Genomic DNA, 18,920 nt, shown 5'->3' with positions numbered 1-18,920 from the left:
CAGTTCCGTTCTGTCGTCCGCTTTTAAAGACCCACCTCTCTCCTGCCAAGATGAGTCCATCTTTACTTTTCCCATCTCTCCTTTCTTGTCTCTTTCCCCTACTGCTTCTCCTATATTTACTTCCCAGTTAATCATTCATCCTTTTTTTCTTTCTAGGTCACCTCCTTCCTCGCCGAGAGACATTGCGGGACTGCTGACTACTAAGTTCGGTAAGCTCTCTCTCCTTTCTCTTCCTTGCTCCCCACAGAGATTCCCTTGGGGATGTCTGCAGTATGTACAAGGTCGGCCGGGACCCAGGGGAACCTACAATCCCCAGACATTTCTGAACACTAGAGGCACAGGCCAATCCACAGTGATGTAGCTTGTATGAATTCCAACATCTTATATTACCCCAGATTCCCCTGTATGTAAATGTCAGTATGGGTAAAACAATTTCCTCCCTATTTTGTGATAGAAAACTCCAGAACTTCAGGCAAATGGCAAATGTCTTACCATACAATGTTCTGATGCTTCTCCTGATATAAAGGGTGCCCCATAGGTGTGGATTTGCCTATTGCATGAGGTAGGAATAGACCAAACCTGTGACAGTGAGAAGATCACAAAAACCCTAAACTGACTTCCCACAATCACATATTTGGCCTGTTCCAGTCAGTTATGTTAAGCCTACACAAACCTGTGAGGTACAGTGTTTATTGGTAGAAGTATGTGAACAATGGGTTGTGTGAATTTTTCTGTTCCACACATAATCCAAAACTTTCCTTCATGAAAATGTGAAGAATTTTTTTTTCCTTCAGCAATGGGCGTGTAATTCAGCGTAAGAAAAAGTGCACAATCCAGCAGTCCTCCATATTTCTATTGTTCAGATATATCTATGGTTGGTAGGTTTCCCTAGGTGCTGGACAATCTGTTTCTGTGTCCCTGCTAGGAGCCAGGTGCCTTGTGGAGTTTTTCACAAAACATAATATTGACTGGGCTACTCATTGGGGTGCAGATGTGCGTGTCTCTCTTTACCCCATCAAGAAACTAGGTGCTCTTTCAGTTTTTTAACCGGAGGCTAAAAAAACACATACAAACAGCATCTAGGGTCCATACTGGGCCACCGACGTGTGGTTCTGCACCCCAGCAAGGAACCTAGCACTGTCTGGATTTATTCTGATGCCAAGAAGAAAAAAAAAAGGAGTCAAGGCTCCTCATTGTTGAGCAGATATGTGCATCTGCACTCCAGGATAGAAGCAGGTGCCGCTGTAGATTTTTTTCTGCAACTACCAAAAAATACAAACAGCGTCCTGGCTGGTTGCTGGGGTGAGCCTGCGCCCCAGCCAGGCACCGTTAGGGTTTTTTCAAAGGTTAAGAAAAACAAATCCAGTCAACGTCCAGGATTCTCAAAGGTGGACAAAACTGGGTGTCTGCCTGAGAAAGGACTGAGGTACTGTTTGGATTTTTCTAAGGCTCATTGCAGGAGCAAAGACATACAGCTCCTTTGTCTCCCAATGCTTCTCTTGGGCAAATAAGCATTAGCAGACTAAGCAGTTGTCAGAAACTGAATAAGGAAGTGGAGACCGGAAGGGCTGGGGCTAGGAGCAATCCTAGTCTGTCCCTTTCCAATCCCCACCTCCTGGCTCATTTTTTCCTGTTAGTTTGGTGGTAGGGGTGGTGGAAGAAGGTGAGCTCTCCACCAGACAGCTGCCCTGGACTGGGCCTGAAGGGCTGGGGCTAGATAAGCGAAAGCTGCTGGTCGGGAAGGAGTCACATGCAAAGCATTTCGCTCATCCTCTTACAGCGATTTACATCTGTAAGAGCTTCAGTTGTTTCCTTGCTTCCTGTGCACACTGTTGACCGTGCACTCTGCCTTACTGCTTCACTTCCAATGTTTCAAACAGTGACACAGGCTAGTTGAAGTGTGCATGGTGCAGGTGTAAAGTCAAGAAGGATAATGCTCCCACTACAATAAAAGACAAAGAACAAGCTCCTATCACAACTCAAGTATAAGACTGAGACAATGATATGATAGCAGGATGTTGCCTTAGAGAAAAAATAAATGAAAATATAATGCTGTATGAAATAACATTAAACTTAGCAATGGGTTTCTTTATTTTCCTAGTGTTATGAGCTCATCGTTATGTGACAAAGGCAAACCCAACAAAAGACATACTGGATTCGGACACAGGGGGGAAAAGAGAATGTTTTGCCGAGGTTTTGTTAATCATTCTACTTAATGAACATGGTACGCATCTCTATATAGGTGAAAATATGTGTCTGTTTTGTCCTCTATGTGTAACCTGAAAGGTAAAGTGTTTAAATCAGAGCGGAATACCTCACCTTTCATTCGCCTAAAATTGATTCAATTCATATCACTGAATTGACTACAGAACACTTGTAAGTCACAGTGCTGATGAAGCAAGGGCTACTTAGATCCCAAATAAGTATACTTGATACATGAAATAACAAATGTTTCAAAGAACCTTCATGTTATAACAGGTACAGAAGAAAGTACCTAAAAAAAGTCTAAAAGTAAAAAACATGCACCAATTTAAAATGCTTTAATAAAAAGATTATATAACACTATCTTAAGTATCTTAATTCTTCCTTAACAATGGATATTCCTGCTATGTATTGTGTAGTAATTGTGGTCAGTCAAAATTAGTTAAGAGTTTCTGTACCACTGTTATTTGTTTTATTAAAAAGTATCTCAAATGTTGCATTTTGACACAATGGAGATTTTCTGTAATTATCATAATGAATAATTCAACAATAACCTATATTATTAAAGTGAATATGGACCCCAAACAGTGTTTATCACACATTCCTAACCAGTAGGTTTTCCTATTTGTCTTATAGGGCAACATATTATTATGCAGTCTTTTGTTGAGACGTGAAATGACTCCGACATATGTGCTGCAAGGACACACTAACCTTCAAATTGGATCCGATGGAAGTGAGGATATTTTCCACACTTTTTCAACTCCACATCGAACTCCACAACACTATTGTGGAATTATACAGTAGGCCTGGGAAAAGAGAGAGAAAGGGAGACCCTGGACATCGTCTTATGCCTGGTGCTACATCTGGGTTCAATCTGCATCACCGGAGACTGATATATCAAAAGTATAGGAGAGCTTTACTAGAACTATAATTTTCAACATTGAAGATTTAACTTGAGGTGCTGCCTATGGTATACCCGTTGACATTATCTGTATTTCCCCCCATAATTAAAATTTGAAACTCAGCCTTTCTACAGAGCTGAAATACGATTACGTTTTGATACAGTACCCGAATCACCAGCAGTAGAATCAGCATGTTTACCAATGAGAACGACCTTCAAAATTAAGAAGTAACCCTTCATGTTTCATGCTGTTGTTTTTTTTTCATCACTAAACATTGCTGCTTCAATTGGACTGGAAATTTGACTCCTTTTATCCAACATTGAAATGATGAATGTACTATATTGGAAAATCTGATTTCTTTCAACAACTTTGCAATGAATCTACTGAGTCAGCAACTGACTGGTAGACAATCTTGATTTGCATATACTATGTCCTTAACTGACCATTAATAGAATGAAAAACAAGTAATATTTTTTTTTCTGTTGACCTAAACCTGTGAAAGGTATTAAAAGGAATTTATGAAGACCAAATTATCTCGTAAATAGGTACCATTTGTAACTGTTGAGTGTCGGGGTACACTTCCTATAAATATTTTGTAACATAGGTTTTTCACTTTGTGCAATCACATCTTAAGCGGTAGTGTGTGACATTACCCTGCGTGGCACCATTACTGTACTAAGCTCTATATACTTTGTGTTTTCTCTTATATAGTATGCCCACTAAATAATTCATTTTCACAAGCTGCGACATTTTGTTCCACCACCACCTTTTGTTAGTTGTATAACGGATCATGTTTAGTTTGCGTTCAAGGTGACAAGTTGATAACTGCAATATCAAATAATTTGTTAATACTGCATGTGCAGTTTCAAACCCTGGCCACATATGTATTCAGTATTTTTTATATTAGCATACCATTCAATAACACTTCTGTCACTGGAGTTTGCAATAGTGGAATAGAGTTCATAATGCTATGGATGACTTTTGTGACACAAACAAGGCCAGAGTTTATTATTTCTATAGACAACTCTTTGGGAAACAATATATGTTATAGAGTTTGTAATCCCTATGGATGACTCCTTGTGATACAACCAAGCGCTATAGACTTTGTCATCCCTATGGATGATTTCATAAGAAAAAAATAAGTGCAAGTGTATTCCTTACAAAATACTTCTCTAGTTCCAAGATGGTTTTTTTAACTTCAAAAAAAGAGAACAGGGGGAGGAGCCTAGCCTGCAACAGAGATGGCCGCCTGAGCCCTCGGCTCCGCCGACTCGTCCTCTTCCCTCCCGTACCGCTTCTTCTCCTGATTGCGGAATCGTGCCTGTTGTGCGGTAACGGGTCTGGGAGGCGACGCTGCATCCGACGGTAGGCTCCCCGTCGTTCCTCCTGCACTGGGACTGAAGAAATGCCCTGAACTCCTGCAGACGGCTGCTGAGTGGGTCCGGTCCTTTGTTCTCGGCAGCGTCCGGCTAGAAGGCAACAACAGCGGCCATTACATTAGAATCTGAAACCGCCGGCGAGACGCGACAAACCACCGAGATCCTCAGAAGTGGCGCAACAGTTTCTTTTGGAGTCTCGCCGCTACGCTGCTTTACTACCGCCGATGCAACAAATGTATCCCCCTTTTTGGAAGTTTCTCTTTGAATTCTCGCTACGTAGTGTAATGGAAGGGGCCATTTGTATTGAGTGATCGGCGCTTCTATACGGCGCCTGGTTGGACCGTCACTGTGCTGTCCCTGTGCGTGGCGCTGGACTAGAGGTTGCTGCCCTGTCCCCGTGGTTTGGCCCTGTCTTTCTGGGAGCTGACCTACTAAACAACGCCTGGACATGTATGCTAAAGACTGGGCTCGAGGGTCGCCACACGCTTGCGGATTCCGGGGGCAGGGAGCTGGCATCTCTTCCTCTCACGTTATGCCCGTGAGCATCGGCGACGTCCTGGAAGCTTTGGCTGCTATGCGAGCTGCTTTTTGTTCCAACGCCCGTGACCTGGAGCGCCGGTTGGACGACGCTGTGCCCGTTCTCTCCTTGGCTGACCGGACGGGCGGCTGTGCGCGGAGCGGATCGCCGAGCCCAGGACTCGGCAGTCGTGTGCAGCCTCTCCGGGGAGACGTAGAGGAACTGACTGTGAGTGCACTTAACATCACCGCCGCTCGGACTGTCGTAACTATGGAGGACACAGTGCATTCTATATTCGGACGGAAACAAGAAGTTCGCCGTCGGATGCCAGGACTACCACCGCCAGCGGGTGCTGCTGACAAGATTGCTCTGCTTCCTTTGAACAGGTTGCCCGGGAGTGAGTTGCCTAATTTCGGTGGACTATCACTGTACGCCTGCCCGTACCGCACTCTTGGGGATAACACTGTCCGTCTTTGGATGGCGATTACTGGCTGTTGCCATCTCTCTAGGTGGTCACATCGGATGCTCTTCCTACTCTACGGGGCTACGCCGCAACTGCACTTTGCTGGCGCACTGGAACGTAGGGGTCAGGGTTGAGTCTGTCTTTTTCTTGCCTTGATACCTGGTAACTACATTCCTGGGACTGTGTTGGACTGACGAGGAAGCTGGACTTTGGGTATGGTTTACATAGGGGTCCGGGAAGAGATGGCCGGATACACTCCTGTCGATTATTTTTGTTATCATGGGTTGGCCCTCCTCCGTTGATAAATGTTTTGCACCGTTCTTGCGGGTGGGGCAGCCGGGGACCTAGTTTTCTCTGAGTGACCGGGACATGTATCGGTGGTGCTAGAAGACTATTGCGGGGGCTTACGCTTATCAATCATGGCTTGAAGATTCCTTGTTGATATTTTGGATGTTTCGGTTGGGTGTTGCTGCCTTACTTACCCTGCGCGCTGCTGCTGTGACCCCAGTTTTCTCGTCATATTGGGCATGTTATTATTATTGGGTGTCAGACTACTGTTGCTATTATTGGTGCGAGATGGCGGAGCTGGGGGACGAATAGTGGGCTCCTCCCCACCTTTCTTACTCTTATGAGAGTTTTAGGCGTCTATCCTTTTCTTACTCTCTATATTTCGGGACTCCTTTCTTGGGCGACAGGCACACTGCTAGGGGGGGACAGGCCGTAGCCAGCTGCAGGGGTGCAGGGTGGGGGGTACTTGGGGGGTGGGGTTGCTTTCTTTTTTGTTTTCCCTTTTTTTTTTGTTCTATGGGCCTTCTATTCTTTGTCCTTTTTCCTTCCCTGGGGTTTAGACGTTCCTTTCTGGGTGCCACGCAACGACTCTGGTGTTTTCTTCTGCCATAAGATTATCTATCCTGATTGTCCAATGCCAGTATTGACTTGTGCTACGATATCCTGCTTATGTCTATCCTACAAGGAAAACTTTTAAAACTAGACCTCAGTCCTTCTGTAATGTATCCTCTGTGCTTTCAGTCAGTTGTAATGTACCGTATGTGTGAGCCCCCAGGGCTCCTTGTTGACTTGTATTTGCCTTTTTTCTATCAATAAAGGTCTTCCAAAAAAAAAAAAAAAAAAAAAAAAAAAAAAAAAGAGAACAGCATTCCTATAACAAGTTCTGATGGCAGCAACTAAGTATCAAAAATGCCTATGAAGGATGCTATAGACCACGAGGAATTTGTACTCTATGTTTCAAGATTACTGTTTTCTTTGGCAAGTTTCCGGAGAGCCCTGTGGGCTCATGGAACTTGTAGTCCCCCTTGCCTTTACTCAGATGTTTAATAAGAGGTGTCCTTCTAAGATGAAAGGCTTCTGTCCAGGCAGCCTTGCAACCCTGCGCACCATTTCACGCTCTACCACTTCTGAAGAAAAGCATGCTCATGAACCTCATGATAACATGTTGCGTGGAACCAGGGCGCAATGAAAACCGCATCTTACGCTGCATCTTGACATGTGATGACCAGAGGGTGCTCGGTTAATTGTCCAGACACTGCATACCTCCCAGGAAACGGTTTCTGTCTCTCCCCTTCCTAACTGTGAAGAGCTTACATAGATTTTACTTTTAAGTAATTTTCTGGGGCAGATGGGGGGGGGGTTTACTCACTCTGAACCCCAAGTTTCAAACATCCTGTTTAGGACAAGGTTTTACATTAAAGCATTCCAATGCTAGGAAGCATTACTTCTGGTTAGGTTTTGAATTATGTTTGCACATAAAGCAAAGCCTGTTTGAAGATTATCTTACAGAAAAGCTTTATCTCACAGTCACAGCTAAGAATAACAAAGAGCAACAAAGGGGAAAATCCAATTTTAGCTGCAGAAACATAGAACAGAAGACGTTACAATATTGCACACACAAAACATCCTGTCTGGTAACTCGATAATAAAGCAAGAAAACTATTTTCAGGCCTGATCTTTAGGCCTACTGCACTGGTAAACAAACAGAGACCCTTTCTTCAGGTGTACAATATCACATGATTAACTCCTTGTCCCAGCCTCAGTCCCACAATAGCCTATTTTTTGCTCCACAGGAACTTAGTGTAAGGAAAGGTGCATAATGTACAAATATGTATTTGAGCTATGTTCACTTTCTGTTCCGGCCACTCCCTTCATGACCTCTGAGACGTGGGGTAGCCAGGGCAATGCCAGAGGTACCAAATGCCATTCCCAGCTATTCCTAACTAATGTTTATGTGTGCTTTGAAGGATACTTGGATATTACTTTCTGGGCTGCATGAGTTATTAGCCCGAACATCTTTCCAACAACGGATTGCATTTCAGGCTATGTGAGTGGGCCACTACATTAAACTAAAAATATTTGATGTGTTATAAACCCTGAAGTATCCTTTACTAACATCCAACAAGAAACGTGGAATTGTACGCTGGCAAATGCAGTATGACTAGAAGACTACTAAAGAAAGAAATATGCATTATTTGCTATCAATTTCACACAGCATCCTTTGCGTGCGAATGCCTAAATATCTTATAAAAGTTATTTTTCTTAACTACAATTAGGTCTAGAAAAACGCAACTGAGTGTGAAATTGAATGTACAATTCGCAATGGATTATCACAGAAATCAGAAAACTCTGTTATAATGAAACCAATGTAAGAAAGCCATTGAGCTTTTACATGCACCATTCAACACACAGTCCCCCAAAAAAATATATTCGTCAAACGAAACCAGTGAAAGGAGTAATCGCTAATTATTTTAACTCATGGTCTGAAGATGGATCTGCCCTTACTTTTCACCTCCCAACCCTGCCCACCCTAGTTTGACTCAATCTCCACCCTACACAGTTTGAAACAATGGAGAAGAACCTGGCGTGTGGGAATGAATGTAGCTTTTGAAACACGTCTTGAGATGTCTGCCATAGTTCAAACGAGTTCGGATGGATTAGAATGGGTTCTGAAATCCCCAATTAAATGAAGTGCCTTAAAGGATAGAGGTATGATGGCCTACCTTTCAGAGTTGCCCCTGCATCCTGTTCTGCCACACGCAAAGACGTTGAATACACGATGAAATGGAGACCCTTCCAGGGGACAATAGACCTGCACCAGGTGGATCAGAGGGTAAGAACAGACACCGCATACAGGATACAGCAATGTTAGCTGGAGAGGGCAGTCCTGCAAGAGAAACCCAACATTAATAAATATGGCAAAATTGAAACCTGTGTCATACAAACATATCCCTTCTTTGTCAACAATAAACTCTATGATTATAAAAATACAAAAACATACAGTAAAGGCCAGGAAACTGTAATCTGATAACATGTGCACACTGCTTGCATGTGTGTTCCAGGTGTTTTTTGGAATATCAGTATCACTTTTGTTGACTAACGTTCATCCAGTTCCACTTTATCTGCACCAATCTCGCATTATGAAGGTTCCCGCTGGAATTACATGCCTGCTGAAAGAGGATTAGCTCCTGGGATGTAGCCTGGAGTACAGTTCGTGTGTGGATTCTATTCTGTGCTGCCGGTTCTGTGGCCACTGCCCTAAGCACTAAAGGTGTGGTATTCGCTGTCCTACAAGATCAGACTTCACATGGATTCTGCTGCAGGGTGGGAGGCTCTATTAAGCATTTACCTTCATTAACTTCTGAACTACCTATTCTGAAGAAATTGCAGAGACCGGATGATCCCGCACATGTGTCTTCAATAGAGATTTATATTGTTTGGTTCCATCAGATTGCGGATAGTAAATTTTATGCCACAATCTATTGATGATTCCAGAGGTTTATTCTGACAAGAAAACATTTTTGGTCTAGGCCTCTGAGATCAATCCGGGTGAAAGTATCTTTTAGTCTGGTGCATCTTGTGTTAAAATGTTTTGTGCTGGCCTAACTTTTTATTGTTCAATGCCTATGGAATGAAGGATTGACTTTAAAGGAATTGTCCGTTCAGTCAGACATGTTGCTATGTTTTTGACTCTTTTGGAAGAGTATTAGATGCAAGAACTCTGCCTATATGTAGCAGTGTTTTCCACTAGATGCATGAAACCTAAGTCAGATCTTTTATTTACTGATATTGAGGAGTGTGGTCATATTCCTCAAGTGTTGCGGATTAAATGCTGCTGTTTCTAGACCTTTTACCACCCAACATGCAGATTCCTTTCCAGAGACCTGAACTTCGAGTTCCACCCAAACATTGTCCCATTGCGATAGCATGTCCGGATGTTTGTTCCTCTAGGGAACTATGGAGTGTTGGACTCTTTCAGGATCAGAAAGGCAGGATGACAGCATAAAACCTTTTATTATAAGCCAGTGGTCAGGTGGCACAAAACGTAACAAAATATAGCTCATCTGCTTTAACCTATGTTATAGGGCATTTGGTCTTGCCATAGAATACAGAACCCTACTCACTTTTATGAGAGGTTTATATTCCATTGAAAAACAAAGGCCCTCATTACGAGTTGTGATATTTCACCAAGAGCAATAAGGAATAAATTCCAAGTGTTTTCAGGCCGGTCACGTTTGTTGCAGGGCAGGGGCTACGGGCAACAGCACTGCCCAGTCCCTGCCCGTACCCCCACAGCAGTCTAGCGGAGCACTGGCTTAAGCATACCATCCACCCTTGCCTCCCCTGCTCCCACCAGCTCTCCCGCTGACACTTACCATGTGCTCAGAGTAGACAGAAAATATGAGTGTTTTTGATTTTGCACAAATCTGGAAAAACTGATCAGTAAAGGAACACAGTAGCATCATTTTGAGCATTTATTCACCATTACGGGAGAAAAACCGTCTGATAAGATATTTCAGCCCTCTGGTATCTCTGAAACAAAGTCCGGCCAACTTATAACAGACTAGATTAAATCAGGTGTTTTCTTAAACGCACCATTCACCATAAAAGAGGTATCATGGCGAAGAGAACTATACTCAAGCAACAAGAGGAAACTTTTCTGGATGAAACTGGTGCCAAGAGAAGGAAGTAGCGGTACAAAAGGGGGTGGTGATGGACGGAGCATCAGAACCAATCAAACACTCACACCCAGTCAACAGATCTGCTCAGACGTTGAGTCCCTTGCTCACTTTGCCACTGGATTCAAGCAAACCAGGCTGAAGACGGCTGAAATGCCAGAAACCGGTCCTAGGAAGCTTGTGTCCGGTCCAGGGAAGGCATGTCTTGGCAGTTCGGGCTGGACTGTTCCCATGAGGCACAGGGTCAGACTGATTTGCATATGGCCATGTCTGAACTGGGGTGGCAGAGTGGGCCAAAGAACGGTGATGGATCAAACCCAGATATGTTGACTGGGTGTGAGTGTTTGATTGGTTCTGATGCTCCGTCCATCACCACCCCCTTTTGTACCGCTTTGTTCGCCATAAGTTGGTAGGGTATGCTCAGACGTCGAGTCCCTTGCTCACTTTGCCACTGGATTCAAGCAAGCCTGGCTGAAGACGGCTGAAATGCCAGAAACCGGTCCTAGGAAGCTTGGTTCCAGTCCAGGGAAGGCATGGCTTGGCAGTTCGGGCTGGACTGTTCCCATGAGGCACAGGGTCAGACTGATTTGCATATGGCCATGTCTGAACTGGGGTGGCAGAATGGGCCAAAGAACGGTGATGGATCAAACCCAGATCTGTTGACTGGGTGTGAGTGTTTGATTGGTTTCGATGCTCCGTCCATCACCACCCCCTTTTGTACCGAAGAGAAGGAAGTAGACATGTAGCATTACAGCCATGTCTTTAAGGTCTTCCTAAATGTGTGTAAATCTGCAATCTGCCTGTGATACAGAGGTACTAGCCGTGGCTACTGAGAAGGCTCGTCCACCATAAGCCTGAAATCGAAATATAGGGAACATCAGAGCAATTTATCCTTCAATCTCAGTAGGTGCTTAGGCTGGTATAAACTAAAGTAAGAACAGAGCAAATAGGGGAACACTGTTTCTCTTCCAGGGGATCCTCATCAATAGTCATAAGCATTAGAATATTCCCGCCCATGTGCGGGATCCCGGAAACAGTATATTATATGTGCCCCACATATATATATCCATACATATATACCTATATGTATACACAAGCAATTGCAGCCCATAACACCTTAGAGCTGAACCATGCTGTAAGGAATTTCCACTATACATAAGAAAATAGCATTATAAACATGAGAAACAACATTATAACTTGTTTGGAAACTGTTTTAATGCTTAGAAAACAGCAGAAATTCTTAGAAAACACTGAAAGCATAGGAAGCTCCCAGGCTGCATTGCAAATACCCAGTCTAAAAAGACTGCAAAGCTAACTAATAGCTGCATAGCAAAAAACTGACACCGTGCCTTTAAGGCACACCTGACCCCCACCTTCCCATCATGCCTCAGGGGTGGCAGTTAGGTCAGTTGTTCTTTCCGGCTCCTTCTGGAAGGATCCTGGCAACAGAGCTCCACTTTTTTCTGAGTTTGTCAGAAAATATTGTCTATTTTTCAACTGTTTTTTCCCTTACTTCGACGTTTTACATCTAAGTCAGTAAGAGGCTGTCTTTTTTAGGCAGTTTTGGGCATTTTTTCCAACTTGAAATGCCTTCTCTTTTCGATCCTTGCCCTGCTTGTGGCAAGAAGAAGGCCAGGACTGACTCTCATAGGGTCTGTATCCTGTGTCTACCGGAGGATCATGATTCTAAGACATGTACTCACTGCCAGAGCCTGTCCAAGAGAACTTTGAAGGACAGATAGCGAATTCGCATTTATGGCCTGGCACAACCATCCAGAGGCCGCTCTCCGGTGAGGAAGGGCTCCAAGAGGCCTAGAGATTCATCTAGGAGCAAGTCCTCTCGTCCTTCCGCCTCAGCGTCGGGCTCGGCGCTGAGGAAAGATGTTCCGGTAGGTCGTGTTTCCAAGAAGAGACTTTCGACAGCGGGCTCGCCGTCGAGAGCAGGTACGTCGTCGACGTCGAAGTCCAGACCGCCATCGTCAACTCGGCGACGATCGGCGTCGAGATCTAGAGCCTCTCCGCTGTCGTCAACCCGGCGACGATCGGCGTCGAGAGACACCACCCCTCCGCCGTCGTCAACCCGGCGACGATCGGCGTCGAGGAGCAGGGAACCTCCGCCGTCGTCAACCAGGCGACGATCGGCGTCGAGGAGCAGAGAACCTCCGCCGTCGCCAACCCAGCGGCGATCGGCGTCGAGGAGCATGGACCCTCCGCCGTCGTCAACCAGGCGACGACCGGCGTCGAGGAGTGTCACCCCTCCGTCGTCGAGGGCACGATCCCCTCCGTCGGCGAGGCTCCATCAGTGTTCGACGTCGAGACAGCAGGATCCTCCGCCGTCGTCATCCAGACGGCGTTCGGCGTCGAGGTTGGCATCCGCGTCGACGTCGAGAGTGGCAGCATCTCCGCCGGCGTCCCCACGGCGTTCGGCGTCGAGGGAGAGAGGGCCTCCGTCGTCGGCTTCACATGGCCGTTCGACGTCGAGGCGGCCTTCTTCGCCCACTGAACATGGCCGCCGGTCCACATCGAGGCGTCGTTCGACGTCGAGAGAAGAGTCCCGGCGAGAAAGAAGGCGACGCCACGGATCGACGTCAAGACCACGCTCGACGTCGAGACAGGCCTCGGACAGGTCGGTGGTCCTGGTGACAGAGTCGGCGTCGCGCCATTCCTCCTCTCACTCAGGGGCCTCTCCACAACCGGCAATTCCACGAGAGCCTGCCGGCCAACCCCGTAGGTCTTCCCCTCAGACTCAAGGGACCATTTCTCTGTCGCCCAGATGGCTGCTGCCAGCACATCATTGGCAGGACTCAGGGGCTACAAGGAGGCTGCGGGACTACGTCAGTCAAGAGCATGACTCTCCGCTGCAACGGCTGGTGGCGGCTGTGGACAGAGCTAGTCCCCCCAGGCCAGCACGTCAGAAGTCGCCGGACAGCAGGCGACGCAGATCGCGCTCCCCCAGGCGGGAGGGGCGTTCATCTGGATCACGGGCTCGTGATCATCGCCGGGAGCGGAGGACTCCATCATCGTCCTCTTCCTCGTCCACCAGGTCCTCCATCAGGGACTATTCACCCACGCTATCGGGCAGCCCAGTGTCCAGGGTCTCGCCCGTAGACGACATCAACACCTACCAGGAGGTGTTGCAGCGGGGAGCGCAGAAGCTGGGGATTGAGATGTCAGTCTCCCAAGTCACCACGTCGGTGATTTTTGAAACTCTTCACCAGAAGTCTGCCTCTCGTCCACTGCTGCCTTTGGTCCCAGGAATCATGGAACCAGTCATGGACACCTTCCTCACCCCGGCGACCGTCAAAGCGGTTCCGGCTCGAATACTCAAAAAATACAAGCCAGCTACCTCTGACCCCGTCTTTGTGAAGATGGACCCGCCTGCGGACTCCGTAATAGTGGCGGCTGCAAGAAAGGGTCAGACGGCGTCGGCCTCCTCTTCTGTTCCTCCAGATAAGGAGAGCAGAACCCAGGACTCCTGGGGACGCAGGGCCTGCTCTTCCGCGGCGGCGTCCCTCAAAATCTCCAGCGCGGCAGCGCTTTTGGGCAGATACGATAGGGCTCTCTGGGACTCGATGGAGAGATTCAAGTCCAAGCTCCTCAAGGAGGACCAAAAGGACTTTGAGGAGATTGTTACTGAAGGGGCTCTGGTGGCTAATCAGTCGATTAGCACAGCGGCGGATGGTGCGCTACTCTCAGCCCACTCTTACACACACGGCGTGTGCGCCAGGAGGTCGTCCTGGTTGCGGCTGACAGGGCTCAAGCCAGACGCACAGCAACGGATTTTAAACCTCCCGTTCTCTGGCAACTCCCTCTTCGGCACTCACACGGATGAGGAGATGGGGCGCATGAAAACTGAGCTAGACACCCTCAAAGCTGTGGGCTTGGAGAAGAAAAAGGAATTCAAGCGCCGTTTTCGACCCACCCAACGCAAGGGGCCTCAACAGAGGGTTCAAACCCCTCAGTGGTCTCAGAGTAAACCCCAAGGGAAAAAAAAATCGCAGTTTCGAGGCGGAAAGTCCGGCAGGGGCAGAGGTGGACACCAGCAGCAGTCCTCCACTACCACAAGAGGAGGAAAGTCATGAGCTGTGGCTTCCTCTACGACCGTTGCCCACTCCAGTGGGAGGAAATGCGTCACGACATCTAGCAGAGTGGGACAGCATCACAAAAGATCGCTGGGTGCTGAATATACTGCGAAATGGATATGCGCTACGTTTTCGAGCGCATCCGAAAGACATCCCGCCAAAAAGGTCCCGTCCTCACCACTTAAAACTGCTCCAAGAGGAGGTGAGGGCCCTTCTGCAAAAACAGGCCATAGAAAAAGTTCCTCCTTCGCAGGTCAGAAAAGGAGTGTACTCCCGGTACTTCCTTGTGCCCAAAAAAGATCAAGAGCACAAGTTTCGGCCGATTCTGGACCTTCGTCTCCTAAACAAAGTCATCGTCAAGGAGAAGTTCCGTATGTTGGCGCTTCACCAAATATGTCCACATCTGCAAGTCGGGGATTGGATGTGTTCGGTGGACCTCCAAGATGCGTACTTTCACATTGCAATCGCGAAACATCACCGCAGGTACCTGCGGTTTGTGGTTGGAAGCAAGCATTATCAGTACAAAGTCCTTCCATTCAGACTCAAGTCGGCTCCGCGAGTCTTCACCAAATGTATGGCAGTGGTGGCGGCCTGCCTACACAAGCAGGGTCTCTTCGTCTACCCTTACTTAGACGACTGGTTGCTGAAGGCTCCATCCCAGCAGCAGGTGAAGAAAGACTTCAGATCTGTCTGAGACAGTTGCACGCTCTCGGCCTTCACGTCAACATGGCAAAGTCCGTGCAGCAGCCCACTCAGTCCATCCACTACCTTGGCTCCGTTCTGGACACAAGCGTGGGAAAAGCGTATCCTTCGGGGGAGAGACTGTCTTTAATGAAGAGGAAATGCAGGCTTATGCAGCAGATGCAGAGGCCGTCAGCCCGGCAGGTAGCATCTCTGCTGGGATCCATGGCGTCCTGCATTTTTCTCATTCCCAACGCCAGACTGCGAATGAGACCTTTGCAGCAAGCTCTGGAGGACCAATGGGATCAGTCCACAGGCCGTTGGGGAGATCGAATCTCTCTCTCCCAGGTGGCGAAATCTTCCCTTGCATGGTGGACTCGTCAGGACAATCTGTTGGTGGGAGTCCCGTTTCACCACCCACTTCCGGTGCAATCGGTGGTGACAGATGCATCGCTGCAAGGTTGGGGGGCCCACATGGGGTGCCTCCAAATACAAGGTCGGTGGTCTGCAAAAGAACAGGGCTACCACATAAATATGCTAGAACTTCGGGCAGTCCACCTTGCTCTAAAGGCGTTCCTCCCAGCAATCAAGGCCGACTCAGTCCTGGTGATGACCGACAACACCACGACCATGTTTTACCTGAACAAACAGGGCGGGACTCGGTCACGCCCCTTCTCCCTGGAGGCACAGGCGATCTGGCACTGGCTGCTCGCCCGGAACCTCTCGGTAGTGGCAGTGCACCTTCCGGGGGAGTTGAATATCAAGGCAGACGCTCTCAGCAGGCACTTCGAAGATCAGCCCGACTGGGTGCTGCATGACGACGTGGTGGCAGACCTGTTCCGTTGTTGGGGTCGTCCAGAAATCGATCTGTTTGCAGACGCCGAAAATTCCAAATGCCACGCCTTCGCGTCCAGATTCCACCGTCCAGGGACCAGGGGGAATGCTCTTTTGATGGACTGGTTAGGGACATTTGCCTACGCCTTTCCGCCCCTGCCTCTGATTCCGAAGGTGGTATCCAAGCTGCTCAGATCTGACATGAAGATGATCCTCATAGCGCCGGACTGGCCGCGCGAGTGGTGGTACCCGGACCTTCTCCATCTCTCAGTGCGACCTCACAGGCGACTGCCTTGCAGGCCGGACCTGCTGTCCAAGATGGGCGGGAGGATTCTACATCCCAACCTTCCCTCACTGAACTTAACAGCATGGCTCCTGAGGTCCTGCAATACGGACATTCAGGTCTACCACCTGACTGCATGCATATTCTCAAAGAAGCGAAGCGACCCTCCACGAGAGCGTCTTATGCGTTTAAGTGGAAGAGGGTCTTCATTTGGTGTAGGGAGAATCACCTTGATCCTACAAAGGGGCAGGAGGACGTCATCCTTCCGTACCTCCTTCACTTAGCTAGATCAGGCTTGAAGTATGCATCCATCAGGGTCCATTTGTCTGCCATTACAGCTTACAGGAGGTCTCCCAGACAACCTTCCTTTTTCCAGATGCAGGTGGTCAAGGACTTCTTGCAGGGGTTGAAGAAAGTTTACCCCCCTGTTCGAAACCCTTCTCCTCCGTGGGAGTTGAACTTAGTGTTGTCCAAGTTGATGGGCCCCCCTTTTGAGCCGATCCACAGGGCTTCCTTACAGCATCTGTCGTGGAAGGCCGCTTTTCTGGTAGCCATTACATCGGCACGCAGAGTAAGCGAAATCCAGGCTCTCTGTACTAAAGAGCTGTACACAGTTTTTCACCAGCACAAAGTGGTCTTAAGGGCACATCCATCTTTTCTCCCTAAGGTAGTGTCTGATTTTCATATTAATCAGTCCATTTCTCTGCCATCCTTCTTCCCGAATCCAGCGACCCCGGCTGAGCGGTCACTCCACTCCTTAGACCTCAAGAGGGTACTTAAATTCTACCTGGCAAGTACCAGAGGCATTAGGAAGACGGATCAGCTGTTTGTCAACTATGGCGCCATGAGAACAGGCTTCCCAGCAGCTAAGCGATCCATTTCCAGATGGATTGTTTCCTGCATTACCCTAGCCTACCAGCTGGCGAAAAGGCCCTTACCTTTGGCCCCTAAGGCTCATTCTACTAGGGGGAAAGCGGCCACAGTAGCTTTCTTGCATGACGTTCCAGTGGCAGAGATCTGCAAGGCGGCCACTTGGAAATCGGTTCACACCTTTACCAGGCACTACTGCCTCGAATCCGATTCCAGGGCGGATGCCCAAGTAGGCCAAGCCTCCTTGAGGAACCTGTTTGGGTAGCGGAGTCTATCTAAGCATACTGTTCCTTCTCTGTTTTTTCTTTCCTTTGCCCGCAGGGGGATGAGGTGAGGCTCGCTATTCTATTCTAATGCTTATGACTATTGATGAGGATCCCCTGGAAGAGAAGGATTAGTTACTTACCTGTAATCCTAGTTCTCTTCCAGGGGTATCCTCATCAAAGTCATAAGCAACCCTCCCGCCTCCCCGGGCAAAGGTGTGATAGTTTTCAGAGGTTATTATTTCTTTGTGCCATGACTTTTCAGTTTCCGCAAAGAACAACTGACCTAACTGCCACCCCTGAGGCATGATGGGAAGGTGGGGGTCAGGTGTGCCTTAAAGGCACGGTGTCAGTGTTTTGCTATGCAGCTATTAGTTAGCTTTGCAGTCTTTTTAGACTGGGTATTTGCAATGCAGCCTGGGAGCTTCCTATGCTTTCAGTGTTTTCTAAGAATTTCTGCTGTTTTCTAAGCATTAAAACAGTTTCCAAACAAGTTATAATGTTGTTTCTCATGTTTATAATGCTATTTTCTTATGTATAGTGGAAATTCCTTACAGCATGGTTCAGCACTAAGGTGTTATGGGCTGCAATTGCTTGTGTATACATATAGGTATATATGTATGGATATATATATGTGGGGCACATATAATATACTGTTTCCGGGATCCCGCACATGGGCGGGAATATTCTAATGCTTATGACTTTGATGAGGATACCCCTGGAAGAGAACTAGGATTACAGGTAAGTAACTAATCCTTTCTGTACAAGGCACGATATCAAATCAAATAAGGGCTTTCACAGGAACCCAAAGTAAAGCAGCTAACACTGGAAAGATATGACATCTTCATGTAAGTCTTACCATCAACCTAGCTGCATGGTTTTGTAAAGCTGCGGCTTATGGACCAGCTATGTCAGGCAGGCCAAGGAAGGAGGAACTGGAATATTCGGAAGTGCAGACATCAACGAAACGCAAGATGTACCTTGTGAGAAAAGGTAACATGTACAAAATGTTTTTCAAAGTACTCTGCTGCAGGTATCAGGTCTTTAGCACAGAGTTCCCCTCGTCCACCCAAGACAACACCAAATCGATGTTTACTCCCAAGTCGTTCGCGCGTGTAGAAAGAGCTACCAGGGCCTAGTCGGAATGGCCAAATATGAGGGCCATAGAGTCAGATATTATGCCCTCATTTTCCATAGCTTTTTGCTCAGTACCCACTCCTCGGTTTCATTATAATTTACGGATTTCGAGTAAGCTGTGCAGTGGAGATTGAAACTGCTGCTGAATGGAGTTGATGTCCTCCAGGAACTAGTGATTTAAGATCCTGAAGCCTCTGAGAATAAGATATGACACTGCACTTTTGAGTGGATTCTATGACAATGTGTGTTTGAGTAACAAGTGAAGGTTTATAGAGACATTCACTTACTGTTAATGTTCACAAGAAAAATACATCATTTATTTGCTGCTGTTTGAATAGTA

General features: G+C 47.3%; 1 protein-coding gene across 4 annotated transcripts in view; it reads right to left on the bottom strand.

The window, feature by feature from the left end:
• Positions 1–18,920, bottom strand: part of PDCD2L (programmed cell death 2 like) — a 142,347-nt gene that overhangs the window by 109,780 nt on the left and 13,647 nt on the right. For all 4 annotated transcript variants that reach the window (XM_085638246.1, XM_085638248.1, XM_085638247.1 and 1 more), the window contains exon 3: positions 8,475–8,638. In XM_085638246.1, coding sequence (XP_085494372.1) covers positions 8,475–8,638 — 164 coding nt within the window. The remainder of the gene's footprint in view (positions 1–8,474; positions 8,639–18,920) is intronic.

The sequence above is a fragment of the Triturus cristatus genome, chromosome 12, assembly GCF_964204655.1.
Source record: "Triturus cristatus chromosome 12, aTriCri1.1, whole genome shotgun sequence".
In the NCBI taxonomy this organism is placed as follows: Eukaryota; Metazoa; Chordata; class Amphibia; order Caudata; family Salamandridae; genus Triturus; species Triturus cristatus.
Note: the sequence above shows the minus strand (reverse complement) of the source record. Positions and strands in the feature narration are given on the sequence as shown.